This window comes from Sturnira hondurensis, unplaced genomic scaffold (assembly GCF_014824575.4).
Source record: "Sturnira hondurensis isolate 20B ecotype Veracruz unplaced genomic scaffold, ASM1482457v3 Scaffold0022215, whole genome shotgun sequence".
NCBI classification, from domain to species: domain Eukaryota; kingdom Metazoa; phylum Chordata; class Mammalia; order Chiroptera; family Phyllostomidae; genus Sturnira; species Sturnira hondurensis.
Window position 1 is genome coordinate 8881491 of NW_028094846.1, and position 17343 is coordinate 8898833.

A 17343-nucleotide genomic window follows, 5' to 3' on the forward strand; every position below is an offset into this window, starting at 1 on the left:
TCCCCTACATTCATATTTTGGGCCAGGTCCTGCGTGACATCTCGGAGCCCTTATATGTGTTAGAGTCCCTGGGCAAATTGTCTTCAGCAAATCTTCTCTGCTGCAAGTGGAGTGTAACCTTTAAACACATTATTTAGTAGATTTCCCCATTTCACATTTAGTGACTTGAAAGTCTGCCTTCCACTGGAAGTATCTAGTTTGAGGCCATTTAGGAGCGATGGGCATGTAAGCTGTGTGTGTAGATGTCGGCCAGGTCATGAATGGGTCATCCATCTCTTCTACAACTTAGTACAAACACAACAGAGTTGTACTGGAAGACTTGCGTGTGTGGAGAGATGATGTCCATTTTGTAGACGGTGAGTCACATTTTCAGTGGGCCGGTTTCTTTTCATTGCCCTCATTGTACACATTCAACTTCGGGTGAGCTGTTAAGGTGGCCTGCTTCACGTGGACGTTTTCCGCTTTGCCTTTTTCCTTCTGAGTTAGGGTCTTAGCTTACTCTGTTTCACGGATCATCTTTCTCACACATCTAGAATGTGTACCTGAAATATTTAGAAACAAAATCTATGTCTGCAAACTAGATCCAGATGTTTAACTTCAAACCGTAAGTTGGTAAGTGATCTAGGAAACATTCTGTCTGGAATAGAATTTATTTAGGTCTTCTTTTTTTTTTAAATATTTTATTTATTTATCTTTAGAGGGGAAGGAGAGAGGGAGAGAAACATCAATGTATGGTTGCCTTTCATGCATCCCCTGCTGGGAGTTGGCCTGCAGGGAACTGGCTTGCAACCCAGGCATGTGCCCTGACTGGGAATCGAACCGCAATCGTCTGGTTCGCAGGCCCGTGCTCAATCCACTGAGCTACACCAGCCAGGGCTTATTTAGGTCTTCTGATGTGAGACTTCTAAACGTGTAGACAGGCCTAGACATTATCAGTGTTTCTCTCACCAGCAGCCCGGGCGGTGAGTGAAATTGCCCGCCAGTCCGTGCGGTTCCGTGACAGAGATAGAAGTTTCTCGGGGACTTGTCTTCTTGGCTCCCGGTTGTGAACGGCTGTTGTTGGCAACGTGCTTGCGGGCCTTTGATTCCCAATAAAGAACTTTTTACTCATTTATCCTGTACCGCTAAGGATAAGTGCAATAATTTCAAGTTGGGCACTTTTGAATAAGTTCACAAAATAATTTATAATGTTTATGATTAATCTACACTTAGAAGTTGTCAACAAGTGAAGTGGTATCTCAGGTCTTGTCATTAAATCCAGTGAGTGTCACAGACTGTTTGCAGACTTGTCCTGAGAACACAGGCATTATTCGTTAACATGCTTACTGGTTTAGAACTTCTTTTTAGGAAATGATTTTTTGAAGTAAAATGTGTTGGATCATTTAGTAAATTTTCATATCTTTAAATATGCTTTCAAAATGCTTAATTTAGAAGATAGTTTACTCACTTTTTTCATCCATTCTATTGGAAATTTCACATTTCTGAAATTCAGAAGTAGAAGAAGCCTCAGAAGTCTGGTTTTTTATTTTAATTCTTTTTCCTTTCCTTTTTGCTTTCCTTTTCTATATCACTGGTAGGTATAGAAAATATCCCAGCAGACTGGGAGCCTCTAATATCCCAGCAGACTGGGAGCCTCTGCTGAGGTATTAGCCAAGCCCCTTGCCCAAAGCCTGGCGGCTGGCTCCCAGGCCCTAGGCTAGGTCTGAACCCAGGCTCTCTCACCCCCAAATTTGTGTCCTTCCCATTGCAACACACCACTCTAGATGCCTTGGGTTTTTTCCCTCTGTATGACTGCATTTAATTCTCACAAACTTTCTCAGAGGTACATTTTAACATCTCTGACTTCATATAAATGAAGAAAGCAAAGTTCAGAGATTAAATAATTTACCCAGCATAACACACCTGGTTAAAGTCCTGGGCGGAATATTTCCTCTCTCCTGCTTCCCCACTGAACTGGGCCAAAGTGGAGGTGGGGGAGGGGAGAATGGGAGTTATTCATGAAATCTGTGGATTCTGGTGGCTTTTTTTTTCCATGTAAATACCAGCGATCCTGAGTTGGAGACTGGCTGCGGGAGCATGTGCTGGTTGACATTAAGGCGGTGGGGTGTGACCCAGGAGGCTTTGTGCAGCTGCAGGACAGGAGAGAGCCCTGGAGGGCACGACAGGAGAGGCTGGGGTGGGCGGGGCTTGCATGGCACTGCGGAGGCCTTGATGCCCTGCTGCTTTGGGTGGGAGGGTGGGAGCGTCTGGTCCACTGCTCATCTGCTCCAAAGCCCAATGGCCTTCCCCTGGCAGGTTAAAGCTTGGAGAACTGGTTTTCGTTTCCTGAGGTCATTGCCCTTCTCAGAAACCTCTGACGATTCCTGGTGCCAGTCCCTTCTATCTGAATTCCTGTTTGACAAATGACACCCTCCGCAGTCTGGCCCTGCCCTCCTTTGAACCTCTCCAGAGCTCCTCAGAAAGGCCCTCTCTAGCAGGCAGGCCAGCGCTTCACATTTGCCCCTCCTTTGGGCCATCTCTGCTTTCACATTTGTGCCTTGTTTGTGGCGTTTTTACTTCTCCTTTCTTCCTGCCCTTCAACTTGTGTTTCTTTATAAACCCGGCATGGTTAGTAAACCTCGTTTCCTCCTGTAGAAGTCGTGAGGCTGTTGAAGCCGAGTCACAGTTTGACAAGTCACGGCATTCTCCAGTTCACCCCTCTCCTGTGCTGTCCCCTTCCAGCTGTGTTCCAAGCGTGAACAGGGCAGGGACAGCCCTTCAGGCCCCCTTTCCTGTTTCCCTCCCTTTTTCTCTCCTCTTCCTCCTCGCGCCCCCCATCCCCTTCCACTCCCCCTCCCAGCTTCCCACCCCCTGTTCTGTCCTGGGGTTTTTTCTTATTTGACCTTTAATCAGTTCACCCCCCATCTGCCCTGTCTCGTTTTCCTGTTCATCTCTCCTCCTTTCCTCCCTCCCTTCCCACTGTGTGGCCCCAAGGACTAGTTTTCCGGTCAGTTCTTTCTTTGTTTAAAAATGTCTTTATTTTACCTTCTCTCAAATGAGAGAGTAGCTGGGTATGGAATTCTCTGGGCACGTCGAAGATACTTCATTTTCTTCTGTGTCTGTAGGTCCTGTTGAGAAGCTTTCCATTTGTTTGACTTTGTTCCTGTGTGAGTACGGGGCCTTACCCCGCTTGCTTTTTAAACCAAGTGATGTATGTAGAATACGACTCTTCATTTATCCTGCCCAAGGCTTGTGATTCCTCAGCATGGAGATGGACATCTTCCTTGTGTTCTGGAAACTCGCTGGCCTTTATCTCTCTGGAAAGGGCTATTCTTGTCATGCTGCCCCTGGAGCTGGTCTCGGGCTGTGTTACGTGTTACTATTCCGTTTTCGTTTCCCTTACTCTCTCTCCACACTTTTCCATGCCGTTAATTCTTTGGACAGAACTTTTGCATAATTTCATTTTTCTGTTCTTCACAAACTCTCTCTTGAGGTGTGTTTAATCTGATGCTTAATTCTCCGGTGACTTTGTATTCTTTTCTTGTTTGAAGTTTTCGGATTTGGTTCTCTTACGAACGGCTGTCTCGCTTTTTCGCAACATCTTGTCGTGTCTTCAGTGTCTGTCCTTGAAGGCTGCCGGTTTTCATCTTTCCTGTTTGACAGCCTCAGATCTGATCGTTTTTCACCCACAGTTCTCAGGCGACAGTCCTAGCAACCGCTGTGTTTCCTGCTCCTGCTCGTAGTGGGTTGTTTGTGTACAGAGTTGGTAAATTTCTATTTTGATCTTGCCAGTGGGGCTGTATCTGTGGGAGTCCCACATGGCCTGGGTTCAAAGAATGTGCCTCCCCAAACTGTTGTTCCCTTCATCTGCCTTGGGCTTTGGGGGTCCCGCTGGCCTGCGAGCATATTGAACGAGAGGGTCTTGGGCCATGCTGGTAGTGTAAATTCAGAGTCTGTGTTTGTGCTGAAGCATGTCTGGGATTACACGTTTTCATTTTGGAGACTCCCTCCTCCGTCGTCCGTGTTAAGCCCAAGCCAATACAGATGTTTCCTTACTTTCCCGTGCCAGTACATAGTCGACTACGTAGTATACATTTTTAAAAGATAGACTGTTATCACTGATGGGGTGACTGTCAATCTCTCGGCATTATCCTAGGTAGGGGTGCAGGGGTGGGGTGGGAAGGATTGTGTATGGGTCTCAATTCCATTCTCTTCTCCTGGTTGTCTTTTCTGTCCTACTGGTATCAAGATTCAAGGTCCCACTTCCGAATTTCTTTTGCAGTACAAAGATTTTTACATCGTTCTGTCAGCTATGTTGCTGGAAACAGAAATCCTCATTGCAGTGGGTGTGTGTACTGTTGTGTGTACTGATTATTTGTTTACCGTTCCCTCTATACGTTTGTTGTTAATCGGGCGTTCCTGTAATGACTGCTTTGCTCCGTCATTCATTCTCTCAACAGGTGATTATTAAACCGGTACTGCTAATTTGAGGTCAGGTATTGAGTTTATGTGCCTGAGTGAAAAATAGTGCCTCTTCTCTTATGTCTTGTTATGAATAGGTGTCTTTAACATTGAGGGACTCAGAGTTTATTAAGGGGCGAATCCATAAACAAATCGGTGCAAACATACAGGCGTGGAATTTTGACAGGAGCAGAGTAAGCACCAGCCATGGCAGGAGCCCAGTTATGTTGCAGACAAGATCCGGGATGGCTGGAACTCTTGGAAACACAGTACTAGGGAGTTTGGGGGTGATTAGCAGTATTGAGGAGGCTGTGCGGGTGTAGCTGTCACGCATGCTGATGTGAGCTTGCCTTGGGGCTATGACATAGAGGCCATTCAGTAGAAAACGTATCACTAATATTGATTTAAAAGTACATTTTTAAGGAAAGCAAGCTCTGTAATAACTTCTCTGTACACGTTGAATTGCCACTCCAGTGTTTTCATCCTCCCCTTTTGCTTTTTTCCCCAGGAAACTTGTGAGAATATAGTAACAAGAAGTTTTCGTTTCTGTTCAACCTGTCAGTTCTGTTTTCCTCTTTCTTTATAATTGTCCACTTGGATTTTTAATGCGATTACATACAAAGGCATTAAAGGTGCTTCTGGCTCATACTATTATAAATAGTGTTCAATTGAGTAGCTTTAGCAATATAGTTTTTTCTTTTCCTCCAGTTTTGCTAAGATGAATTCCAGGACTGAAAATTTTAAGCCAAAGTGTGTGAGTCGTATCAATCCTGTATGGTCTTCATGTTTCCAGAGAAATTGCACTCATCAGTTGAGTTTTACTACCACTTTCCTTATTGCTGCTTATTCTAGAGTGTTTTGCGGGACTGTTGTGCCTGGCATCAGATCTCTAATGATGATAGCGTAAATTATTTCATAAAAGAATATGTAACTGGTGCTCTGAAAGGAGAGCCGATTAATTGGAGAGAAACTGTCTCACTCCCTTGTGCGCGTGGTTAAAAAGCGTGGTTTTCTTGGTGGAAACATTGCCAAGGTGGGGAGTTGGGAGACTAAGTGCCTACAGCTTGATCACCTAGTTCTGTGGCCTCAAGCAAGGAACTAGATCTCACATTTCAGATTTCCTACTAGAAAGTGTCCTACTTGAAAAGAAGTAATGTGCATGCCTATATTGGGACTTAAACCCAAAAGTTAGTCAGATTAACCGTCTTCAGAAGTTTCAGAAGAGAGTTAGAAAGAAATGCGGAATGTAATCAACAAAAGTGCTGTGGCAATGTTGGTGGCCACGCACGTGTGTGCCGTTCGTAGCCCTAGGAAAGTGCAGAACAGTAAAGCGTGTGATTGTATCATTTAATTTGAACTCTTCTGTCTGCAAAGCACAGAAAGGTCTGGAAGCATAAACGAAAAAGTAATAAACAGTCTTTTAGGATTTTACAGTGTTTTGATGGTGTCACATGAGGCTTTGCTGTCCTTAAACAGTAGAAAATACTGTGGACATGGTACCCTTGTAAATGTTGGGCTGGCTGAAAAGTTTTTTGTTTGTTTGTTTTTTTCTGTAAGGCTCTGTGGCTGTAGTTTAACTTCATCCGAAACAATTTTGTTAGATTATATTGCAACAGCTGTCACATCAGTGTGTATTTTTAAAAAAACTTAATCAAACGTGGCAAATTTTTGTGTAGCCATTTTAATATTGAAGATGGAAGAAAATATGCAACATTGTCACTGTGTTATGCTTTATTATTACAAGAAAGATAAAAACAGCTGAAATACAAAAAAAGATTTGTACTGTGCCTGGAGAAGGTGCTGTGATTGATGGAGCGTGTCAAAGCGGTTTGTAAAGTTTCGTGCTGGAGATTTCCTGCTGGATGAAGTTCCACAGGCGGGTTGACCAGTTGAAGTTCACAGCAAATCAGATACAGACATGAATTGAGAATGATCAACATTTTGCCACGTGGGCGACAGCCGACATACTCACAGTATCCAAATCAATAAAGTTATTGATGAAAATTAAAAATGTGTCTTTTATTTTATGGAAAAGACTAAACAGTCCTGGCTGGTGTAGCTCAGTGGATTGAGCCCAGGCCTGTGAACCACACGATCGCAATTCGATTCCCAGTCAGGGCACATGCGTGGGTTGCAGGCCAGTTCCCAGCAGGGGACACATGATAGGCAACCATACATTGATGTTTCTCTCCCTCTCTCCTTCACTTCCTCTCTAAAGATAAATAAATACAATTTTTAAAAAAAGACTAAACAGACTTTTTGGCCAACCCAATAGTTATAAGTAGGATTTTTTTTTAAGGTATGCTCTGCTGTACTATTTTTTTTTTTACTAAAAACATAATTTTATTATGACTTTAATTTTCATTGAGTAATACAAATGACATTTTGATTAAAAGTAGGCTTAGGAAACTTGAATCTTTACTCTTATAGTTTACAAATGTATTAATGTCTAATCCTGACCGTATGACCTCTTTTTCAGTAAATAATAGTAATAAAATTTATGTATTTGATATAGAAGGCCGATGAAGGATACATTTCCTTGAACAATGTAATTAAAATATTTTCCTTAACACTAGGGGGCACTCTTGGTTTAGGAATTCATATCCATATATGCAGAGAATGTAGAACAAAATGAAATTATTTAAAAACGTTTCAGTGCAAACTGAGTGTTGCCTTCAGAGGGGATTTGGATTTCCCAGCTCATCTTATGTAGCAGTGTAAATGTAAATTGGTCTTAATAGTGTTGTTAGGATAGTGAAGCTTATGAAATGAAATCCTGGGGATTGGAGGAAGCTGCAGTATTCCTATGTCTAGTCATTTTCACGTTGATTTTTCTAGATGAAAGTTAAATGGTTTTAGAGGCCATCATTTCTAATACATTTTTTTCATTAAAAAAAACTAGCAGCGTGTTTTGCTCGGAGCTGCTGCCGAGGATATAGCTGAAGAAATGCAGACAGACGAGATGTGCACGAAGGCTGCTGTCGTCAGCAGCGACTTGAAGCATTTGCAAACCACAGGCATGCTTTGGTGTGTCTAGGAGGCGGCGCGGGGGCGTTCTCAGCCGCAGGTCTGCAGTTAGGGACTTGGCGCCGCCCGCCACTGTATATTTCGCCAGAGGTGTATTTCTGAGGTTTTTTTGTCTTCTTTAATTGTAGACTCTATTGATTTCAAGCTTTGTGTGGATTAAGTAGGTAGTAAACAAAATGTGCGTCATCATAATAGCATACGTACCGTGTATCAACACTGTTTTAGGTGCTTTGCAGATATTAAGTCATTTTTTTCTCATCGCAGCTCTGTGAAGTAATATGCCCTGGCTGCTGTGGCTCAGTGGATTGAGTGCCGGCCCGTGAATCAGAGGGTCGCTGGTTCAATTCCCAGTCAGGGCACATGCCTGGGTTGAGGGCCAGGTCCTCAGTAGGGGGCACGTGAGAGGCAACCACACATTGAAGTTTCTTCCTCTTTCTCCCTCCCTTCCCCTCTCTCTAAAAATAAATAAATAAAATCTTCTAAAAAAAAAACTTAAGTATAGTTGAAAAAAAACCTATTTCTTGACATACCGATAGACATGGATTTGTTTCCTTAAACATCCCGTAATAACTAAACACACATTTAAAATTTCCTGCTTGTTTTTACAGGAACAATGATGTATTTGTGGGCTTGGACGTGAAGCAGCCAGTCCGTCTTCCGAGCTGGCAGCCTAGCGCCGGGCCGATGTTGCGGGAAGATGGACCTGACCAACGGGCAGGCCAGCGGTGCCAACACTGCGGCGACCGCTTCCGAGGTGAGCCGCGGGCGGGTTTCGTGGTGAGGTTTCCTCCCGGACATTCTGACTTGTCACGTGTGATGTTTGGTCACAGATTTAAATCAGAACTTGAAAGAGGACTACACATTTTTTAGTTTTTTTAAAAAACTGTTTTCATTGTACCATTCACATGTTCCCTGAGCATCTTAGCAACAGCTAATCTCTATCCACTTAAGATGCTTGACAGGTAATGATTCCTTAACATCCTTTCTTAGGTTTAGTTTTCAAGGATACTTAGAATTTCTTTTATGCATGTATTTACTGTACGTGAACCTTGAGGGCAGTAGTAAAATTGAATCAAAGAGAGATTCTTTTATTTGGAATTATATGAATTTGGGTACTGTCTAGACCTCTTGATTCCAAACCCACGGGAGGGAAGAGAATAAAGGACACTGGGCAGGGGTGGGGACTGTCCGCCCCCACAATGGTGGAGGCGGAACCTGAGCCTCACCTCTTTTCTCTTTCACTTTTGCCTCACCTTTTTTCCTATTTGTTCGGTCTGTAAACATAGGGTACTTGCCCACTTTCTGTAGTAACTTCTAGCATCCAGCTTCTGTGTTTTTTCTTTTGTTTTTCTCTTGTTATGTAACTTGAGAATAATGACCCTTTTAAGACGTTGGCCTCAAATGTCTTTAGTAACTTCAACTCCATTTTGCTCCAGCCAGTTGCTTGGGCCTTGCTCTCACTGAAAGTAGTCTGAGTCTGTGGCTTCCACTGTTCTGGCTTCCCTCGCAAATGTCTCTGAGGGACCAGGCATTTGACTTACGGTGCGAACAAAGTCAAGTCGCTGCCGCGCAGCATGGAAGGAAAACAGCCCAGCCTCCTCGTGACTTCCGTTAACAGCACCCCCCCTCCCCAGCCAAGTTCAAATCTTCAGGTTTCTCCTTCCCCCGCTGCCCCTTTGCCCACACCATCGTTCTCTCACCACCACCTGGGAGAGTCGGCCTGCCCCCCAGAAGCCAACTGTCGTCTGTGACGTAATCCTGGACGCTCCATCCCGTCCAGTCACCCCTGCTCCTTCTGTCACAGGCCCACACTCACGTCTGGAGGGTTACATGAGGGCGTGACTGCAAAGAGACAGACGTCCCTGGCAGCCACCTTAGAGCCCGCGCCCCACACCTGATCCCTAGGGGCGGGTCCTTTCCTCCCTGTTTCTACTGGCGCCCTCTTCACTTGGTCGTTTACTCCTTGTCCGGACTGTTGCGACAGCCCAGGAGCTTGACCTCGCACTTCTGTTTTCAGCTGTGTGTGGTCCACTGGACTGCAGTTCAATTTCGGTCTTCTTAAAATACCAGTGCTAAAACTTTATTGTACTCCCAAACTGTTCACAGTTCCTTGTTACCTGCTAATTAAATAGGAATGACCCTCAGCCTTGCATTCAAGACTTTTCTCAAAATTGCCCTAATTTTTTTCTAACGGATTTAACCACCAGTAATTCCTCTGCTTGGAATAACCTCATGAAAGAAACTCCCTCAGGCCGAGGTCGCGTGCACCTCGGCTTTTCCGACTTCTGTCGTTCCTGCCGGTCTCAGTTTTCTACTTGGACTTTCTCTCCGTCCTCCATGGTCCCTTCTCACTGCACGAAAAACACACGTGGTCTGTCTTTCAGAGTCTGTGACTGCATCCCCCCCAAACGTTTGTCTAGTATTAGAGGAAGCAGCACACAACTATTTGTTAACTAACATAGGTCATTCCACTGACATAAAGAATGTTGTTGACATGCCTAAAAGTGAATGAGTGACATCAGCCTCAGTTTCTCCGGGCGAGTGACCCCTGCCGTCGCGGCACCTCGCTTCTAGCCTGTGCCCGGAGCCCCTGACCCCAGTAGCGTGCAGTGAACTTTGTTTCAGACTGAGAAGTGTGCATGTAGCCTTGTGTTGAGTAAAGAATGACTACCTCTTCTCTTAGTGGAAATACTCCTTAGTTCCTTACCGTTACCCACGTATTTATGATACCGGAGAAGCAGATGGAAGGCACGTTATTCATAATTGTAAGAACGAAAGGAAAGTGATTACTCATTTTCATGAGCAATAAAATTACCATTATGATTTGCTGACATGTCTTGAATGAGTTAAAAACTTGAAGAGAATTACCAAGGTATGTTTAATTACATTCTGTCGGTAATAACCGATAATTAGTTATTTGGGCAGTTACTGGATGAGTGGGTACTGCTAAACTAACATTATGAATAAAGTTCTCTATTAGTCTTAGGACATAATATTGTTGACAGACTGTAAGCTTGTCACAGTTGTGGAGATTAAACACAAGAAATAAAACAATAGGTAGAAAATCCATTTGTGGGACTTTGGCTGTCTTCTCGGACATGGGAAGAGCTTGGAATTCATCCCCCCTGCCCTCACAACATGAAAAAACCTAACACACTGAAAAGCAGTAGCTCCTTTTAGCTCTATCAGAGAACTGATGTCACAGCGCAAACTGACAGCGATGCCCAAAAAACTAGGGAGGGGGCAGACACAGAGGTTCACAGTTGGTGAGCGCGGAAGTCGCTGGAGCCGGCAAGGGGCAGGACAGCTGAGTTCACAATTGACCAGCTGCTGGACGTGGCATGTGGGCTATTAAAGACCCTGGGGGGCCCAGTCTGGGGCTCCCACCCCTACTTCTGTGATTTTACCTCTGGGACCCCCACCAGATTCTCACAGTGAAGATCAGAGAAAAATCCCCTCCTGCTTCCAGCAAGGGGAGGGGAAGGCAACCGTTGTGAAGGATGCCCAGGGGACGTAATAATTTTGAAGTGTGCCCAGCACATTCTGTTCTCGGTGACCTCAAGGGAAACTGTCAGAGTCTCGCCTACTTGGGGCAAGAGAAATACCCACCTCCAGGCACTCGAGCCTCCCTGTCTGGCTTTGTAAGGGGAGTAGGGGCACTGAGAAGGTCACAGCTCAAGGGCACAGGCTCAGCGAAGGGCCTGATTGTAGGGCTGAGGAAGGCTTCTCACCTCACCCCGCACCACCACGCCCACCAGATCCTCGGGGCTGCTGTGGAGTCAGGGAGTGGGGCTGAGAGGACGGCCAGGCACAGGCGCCCACTGAGGAGGAGTTTCTAGAGAAAACCAGAGACAGTGGGTTGGAGAACCAGGACACTAGAGGAAATGGAACACTCAGGCAGCTCCAGCAACAGCAAAGAGTAAACGGAGGGTAACTGCCATTAGATAAACGTAGGCCCGTGCACTATGGGCCTTTTCACCTTCCCGTTGCTCGACACATCATGTCTGGCCTTCGATAAACTGTAGTGCGGGCTGAAAGGAGAGAAAAAACAGAAGAGACAGGGCCAGCAACAGAACCAGACTCAGATATGGCAGAGACTTGGGAATGATCAGACCTGGGGTTCACCAAGACTAACGATGACAGGGGCTCTCTTGGGAAAAGGGACAGCATGCGAGGACAGGCAGTGCAGAGTCCAGGAAAGAATCGGTGAGCCTAAAGATGTGTTGGCGAGAACTTCCCAAAGTACAATGCAAAGAGAAAGTAGAATGAAAAAAAAAATGGAATGAAATGTCTGAGAACCATGGGACAGCAACCGAAGGTGTGACACATGTGAAATGGGACAACCAGAAGGAGAAGGAGAAGCAGAAGAAAAAGTTGACCTGCCCTGGCTGGCGTAGCTCAGTGTATTGAGTGTGAGCCTGTGAACCAGATGATCGCGGTTCGATTCCCAGTCAGGGCACATGCCTGGATTGCAGGCCAGTTCCCAGCAGGGGACTCACGAGAGGCAACCATGCATTGATATTTCTCTCCCTCTCTCCCTCCCTTCCCCTCTAAAGATAAATAAACAAAATCTTAAAAAAAAGAAAAGTTGACCTAATAGTGGTTAAGAACTTTCCAAAATTGATGAGGGATCCCTTCCTTTGTGACAGTTTTGATAATTAGCTGCTCCTCAAAGGGAGGGGTAAGTGAAAATGAGACATAAAGACGAGTGTTCAAAAGTGAGGTGTAAAAACAGCTGGGAGGTTGACGTATATCGTCGGTATTGAAACTTTAGTCAGTTTTTTTGGGGGGTCGTTAACTGTAGCCTGATTTCCTGCCACCATTAGGGGAGTTTTTTCTAAGTATTCCAGTGATGATGCTCTTTTTTCAAGACAGATGATGCAGAATGCATTTTTATCTCGTGATGTGGAGAAGTGGAAATTGAACAGAAATGAGATTTTCAGGGCCCAAAGCCACCTCTTTTGGTTCTACATGAAGCAACAGCAAATTCAAACTTAAAACAGCAAGCTTAAAGCAGGAAACACTTCAAGTTGTAATCAAATAGGAGGGACGGTATCAATTATACCATCACAGACAGACACTCACTTTACAAATAAGATGGAATGATTTAATCAATGGAGTTCTGAATTTTTTTAGTAAAAATTAGTTTAAAATTATAAATAGGTGTATCCTTCTCTCCTAACTACCCTTTACCCTATTTGAAAATCACCGAACTTGTTAAAATCTTTCATTTCTATAGGAAATGGTAGGATTGTCAGGATGAGGAAGCTGGCAGACAAGAAAATGACTCATTAAAGAATCTAGAAATCTAGAGCTGAGGTTAGAGTTCAAGTTGCCTGACACTCTATCTAATGCTTTTCCAGTAAGCTACCCACCCCGCCCAACTTGCCTACAGCATCTGTCAACCCATTGTACTCAATTTCCTCATTTTTTTCCCCTAAAGATTTTGTTTATTTTTTAGAGAGAGAGAGAGGGAGAGAAACATCAGTGTGTGGTTGCCTCTCATGCACCCCCTAGTGGGGACCTGGCCTGCAACCCAGGCATGTGCCCTGACTGGGAATCAAACCAGTGACCCTTTGGTTCACAGACCAGCACTCAGTCCTCTGAACGACACCAGCCAGGGCTCAGTTTCCTCAGTTTTTAACGTCAGTCTCATTTTTGTGATGTTGACTTGAGATGGTATTAAAATGGCTGCATTTTCTTTCAATTTAACAGAAAAGTAGCAGTTCCGAATCATTAAGTGACAAGGGTTCTGAGTTGAAGAAAAGCTTTGACGCCGTGGTGTTTGATGTTCTTAAGGTCACACCAGAAGAGTATGCGGTAAGCCGCCCCCCTCCTTTCTCCCGTTTTTGGGGTTTTTTTGCACGTAATTTACATATTGGTACTATCATTAGAATTTGTAGGATCAGCAGAGGGGATGGTAAAAAGGGAAGGAGGGAGGGAGGGAGCTGGGTGTGGGAATTAGTCGGGAGAGTATCCTGGTGGTGGAGCAAGCAGGGGGGTAGACTGGGGAAAGTAGAAGAGCTGTAGGTATTTTTAGGCAGCTCCATGAATTTCACTGTCAGCTCGGTGAATAGCAAGTGTTTACCTTCATGGTCATTGCTTTCGTAGTCCCTCCCTGTACCACCTGGCCAAGCCACAGTACTTGATTGACATGTTAGAAGTATTTTTACTTTTTTTATAAATTAAAAAATTGAAAAGTGAAAGTTGAAGGCATTATTGCAATATCATGAAAGTTACCCGGAAAACCTTTTTTTTCTTAACTGCCATAAGTGTTTATGTTCGCTTTCTCTTTTAACTATCCTAATCAATATCAGGATGTATTGATTTCCTGATATTGAACCATTCTTTTTTTAAAAGATGTTATTTGTTTATTTTTAGAGAGTGGGGAAGGGAGGGAGAAAGAGAGGGTGAGAAGCATCCATTAGTAAGAGAAACCGTCGGTTGCCTCTCGCACACCCTGAGCCAGGGACCTGGCCCGAAACCCAGGCATATACCCTGGCTGGGAATCGAACCAGCAACCTTTCGGTTTGTGGGACTACGCCCGACCCTCTGAGCCCCACCAGGCGGGGCATGTTGAGCCCCTTTTGCAACCCGGGAGCGAACTGTCTGGCGGTTGCACGTGGTGATGAACGTGGCGCAGCCGTTGAGTCAGACAGGCCCCCGACGCGGACTGCTCTGTCACCCAGCAGGGCTGATTTTTGGTTGTGGTTTGATTCCACGTAAAACTGTGCTTAGATTTTAAAAATCATTTTTATTTTCTAATTTCACTGCGTTTATTTCATAAGAAAATATGAATGGGTGTGTGAGATCGTTAGAAATACTTACATTTGGAGGTTGGGTAGGTATAAGAAAGTAAAGAGAGAATAAATGGTGATGGAAGGAGACTTGACTTGGGATGTTGAACACGATACAATATACAGAAGATGTATTATAGAATTGTACACCTGAAACCTATATAATTTTACTAACCAATGTCACCTTAGTACACTGAATTAAAAAAGAAGTATTTACATTTAGTGGTACATCGGCTAAATTTTCGTTTTCTTAAGCCCTTATAGGTTGAGGTTTTTCTGGTGAAGATTTGATTGTTCGATCTATTTTAGTGTGGAATATCATTCTGATTTAGAATACATGTCATATCATGGAATTCCAAAGAAGAAATTGTCATTTTTTTTTTTTACTTCTTATTTCAGGGTCAGATAACACTAATGGATGTCCCGGTATTTAAAGCCATTCAACCAGATGTGAGTAATGTTAAGAACTTTTCTTTTAAGTATGCAAAATAGGCACTTATAGTATTCCAAATTAAGGAGTTTTAGAATTATCAAATTATACTTCCTAAATTTTAAATATTTAAAGCTCTTTTTTTAAAAACATTTTATTTATTTATGTTTAGAGGGGAAGGGAAGGAGAGAAGGAGAGAAGTATCAATGTATGGTTGCCTCTCATGAGTCCCCTGCTGGGAACTGGCCTGCAACCCAGGCATGTGCCCTGACTGGGAATCGAACTGTGATCGTGTGCTTCGCAGGCCCACGCTCAGTCCAGCTACACCAGCCAGGGCTAAATGTTTAAAGCTCTTATGTGACTTGTCTGTGTGCCAATATACATGTGTGTATATTTTAGAGAGAGAGAGAGAGAGAAGCGTGATTTGTTTACTGATCAGTTACTGATGCATTCATTGGTTGATTCTTGTATGTGCTCTGACGGGGGGGCCGGGGGGAGCAAACCACAACTGGCGTATTTGGGCAACACCCTAACCAGTTGAGCTACTGGCCGGGCTCACTTGTCCGTGCATTATTCGGGCCCCAGAAACTCACATGGCCTGTGTATACCACTGAGTCATAGGGAGGCCTGTGTGAGCCATTTTGGTTGATTTGGCTTCGTCACTTTAGTGAAGGGGGAAGTCAACTTCGAAAGGCTGAGTGATTTACCCAAGGTTTTGAGGCTCTTACTGGGAGAATGGGAATAAGATACTGGGTCTCACCACTTAGTCCAGTCATCTTTTTCCTCATACCTTTCATTTATGACTTTATAATGTGACTTTGTGTTGACATTTTGAAGAAAAGAGAAAGGATCAAGGAAGGCATCTGGGGGGGGGGGTTTGAAAAAGGAGAGAGACATTTGTTTGCATCTGCCCCCACTGAGGCACTGTTGGTGCTCACACAAGGGAAGGATTTTGGGGGTGGGCTGGGGAGCCCGGGGCTGAGGCCAGGGAGCTTCGGTGAGTTTACAGCAGGTGCAGGCAGGAGGCGAGGGGTCGGGTGAGGGCAAGGTGGTTTGCCGCCTTGAAAACCATTACTCGTGTCATCAGCAAGGTGACTTTACATCTGGCAGCCTGGACAGGATTTGTCATCTGGCAGAAAAAGGTTTTCTAGTTCCTCATGCAGTGCTGACCGTAAGACGTAAAGAGCCAGACGAACCCCTGTGTACCCGCCTACCCGGTGCTGTCGAGGCTGCTCCGCCTTCCCCCACACTCACCTGCTCCCTTCCCTCCTCCCACCCAGGGAGCGTCTGCGTCCTTCCCACACCCCCGGCGTATCTGCTACAAGCACATAGACCCCTCGGCGGTGTGTGCTGTCGCGGGTCTTACATTTTTTGTGTACCTGCTGCATCCTGCTCACTGCCTTCCTTAGCGTGCCCCTCGTGCCCAGCGTTCACGGGGACACACGCGCTCGAGTGCACTGGGTACTGAGTCGTACAGCACAAGAGTCTTCCCGTTATTTTCCCAAGTGTATGCAGGCAGCGGTTACTGTGTCAAAACTCTTGATTGTTTATGGTGCCAGCCAGTCTAACGAATCAGTCTTATTTGTGAGCGTAAAATGGTCTTCCCCATTGTGTAGTTAGAATATTTAGCTTCGTGAAAGTATGAAGGAATTTCTTTAATATAGGCATTTTTTATTAAAATTGCCCAAAATATTATGAATAGAGTGGTTATCACTGCATCTAGTAAATCTGTCTTCATGTTTTTGTCCACTATACCAAGGTTCAAGTCTCTCTATATTACAAAAAAAAAAAACCTTTAAAAAGCTGTGTGTGTGAGCACATGTGTGCACGCCATCTACTTCAGAATTGCTCATGGAAAGGAAAAGAAAAATTCCGAACCTCTTATTTCACTGTAGCAACTTTCTGCCTTATCTCAAATGTGAAAAATTATTTTTAATTACGTAGGGACTGTCTTTAGTCATTGACAGAATCCTGGCCTCACAAAATCAACTCTGTATGAGCAGATCTGAATCAAACAGTGCTCATCCTGGTTTGCCTTCAGCCCACTTCACATCGCCTCCGATTGAAAGAAAACAAAGGAACGGATTTTGATACTAGGCTTTTTCGTTTTCTGTTTCATGCTAGAGAAGAATGGAAAAACGTGTGTATCAATGAAGAATTTAATATTAGAGGAAAGTGCACTGATAACTTTAAGAAATCCTTAGTAAGAATATAATTACATAGGAAAGATGTTGGCTTTGGTATTGTTTTCTAAGGTTCCCTGTGTGTGGTTTGCCCCATTTGCCCGTTTTTCACACCAGTCAGAAGCCTTCAAGTCATTCTTTCCCCTTCTCCCTTTATCCTCTTCCCCCGTTCGCCAGTATCACCAGTGGGTTTTTGCCTCCTAAATAACTGGGTCCCCTTCTCCTTCACTATAACTCAGAAGGATGTTTATTCAAAGAGCACAGTGTTTTTACAAGGCTGTCACCCATTGTCTCGGAAAGTAGGAGCATCCCTCAGGGTCTGCGGGTCGTCAGGCCTGAGACGGCTCAGCGGAGTCACCTGCGCTCCAGCGGGTCTCGCTCCCTGCGAACACGCCCCGCCGCCCCTCTGCTCCAGGTGTGGTTCTGTGTCACTGCTGCTGCTGCAGAAACCCGAAGAACCTCCACT

At 44.6% G+C, this 17343-nt stretch overlaps 1 protein-coding gene across 2 annotated transcripts in view; it reads left to right on the forward strand.

The window, feature by feature from the left end:
- RALGPS2 (Ral GEF with PH domain and SH3 binding motif 2) overlaps positions 1-17343 on the forward strand; it is a 124891-nt gene that overhangs the window by 21994 nt on the left and 85554 nt on the right. For both annotated transcript variants that reach the window (XM_037035232.1, XM_037035233.1), the window contains exons 2-4: positions 8076-8221; positions 13183-13287; positions 14664-14714. In XM_037035232.1, the coding sequence (XP_036891127.1) occupies positions 8165-8221; positions 13183-13287; positions 14664-14714 (213 nt within the window). In that variant the 5' untranslated portion in view covers positions 8076-8164. The remainder of the gene's footprint in view (positions 1-8075; positions 8222-13182; positions 13288-14663; positions 14715-17343) is intronic.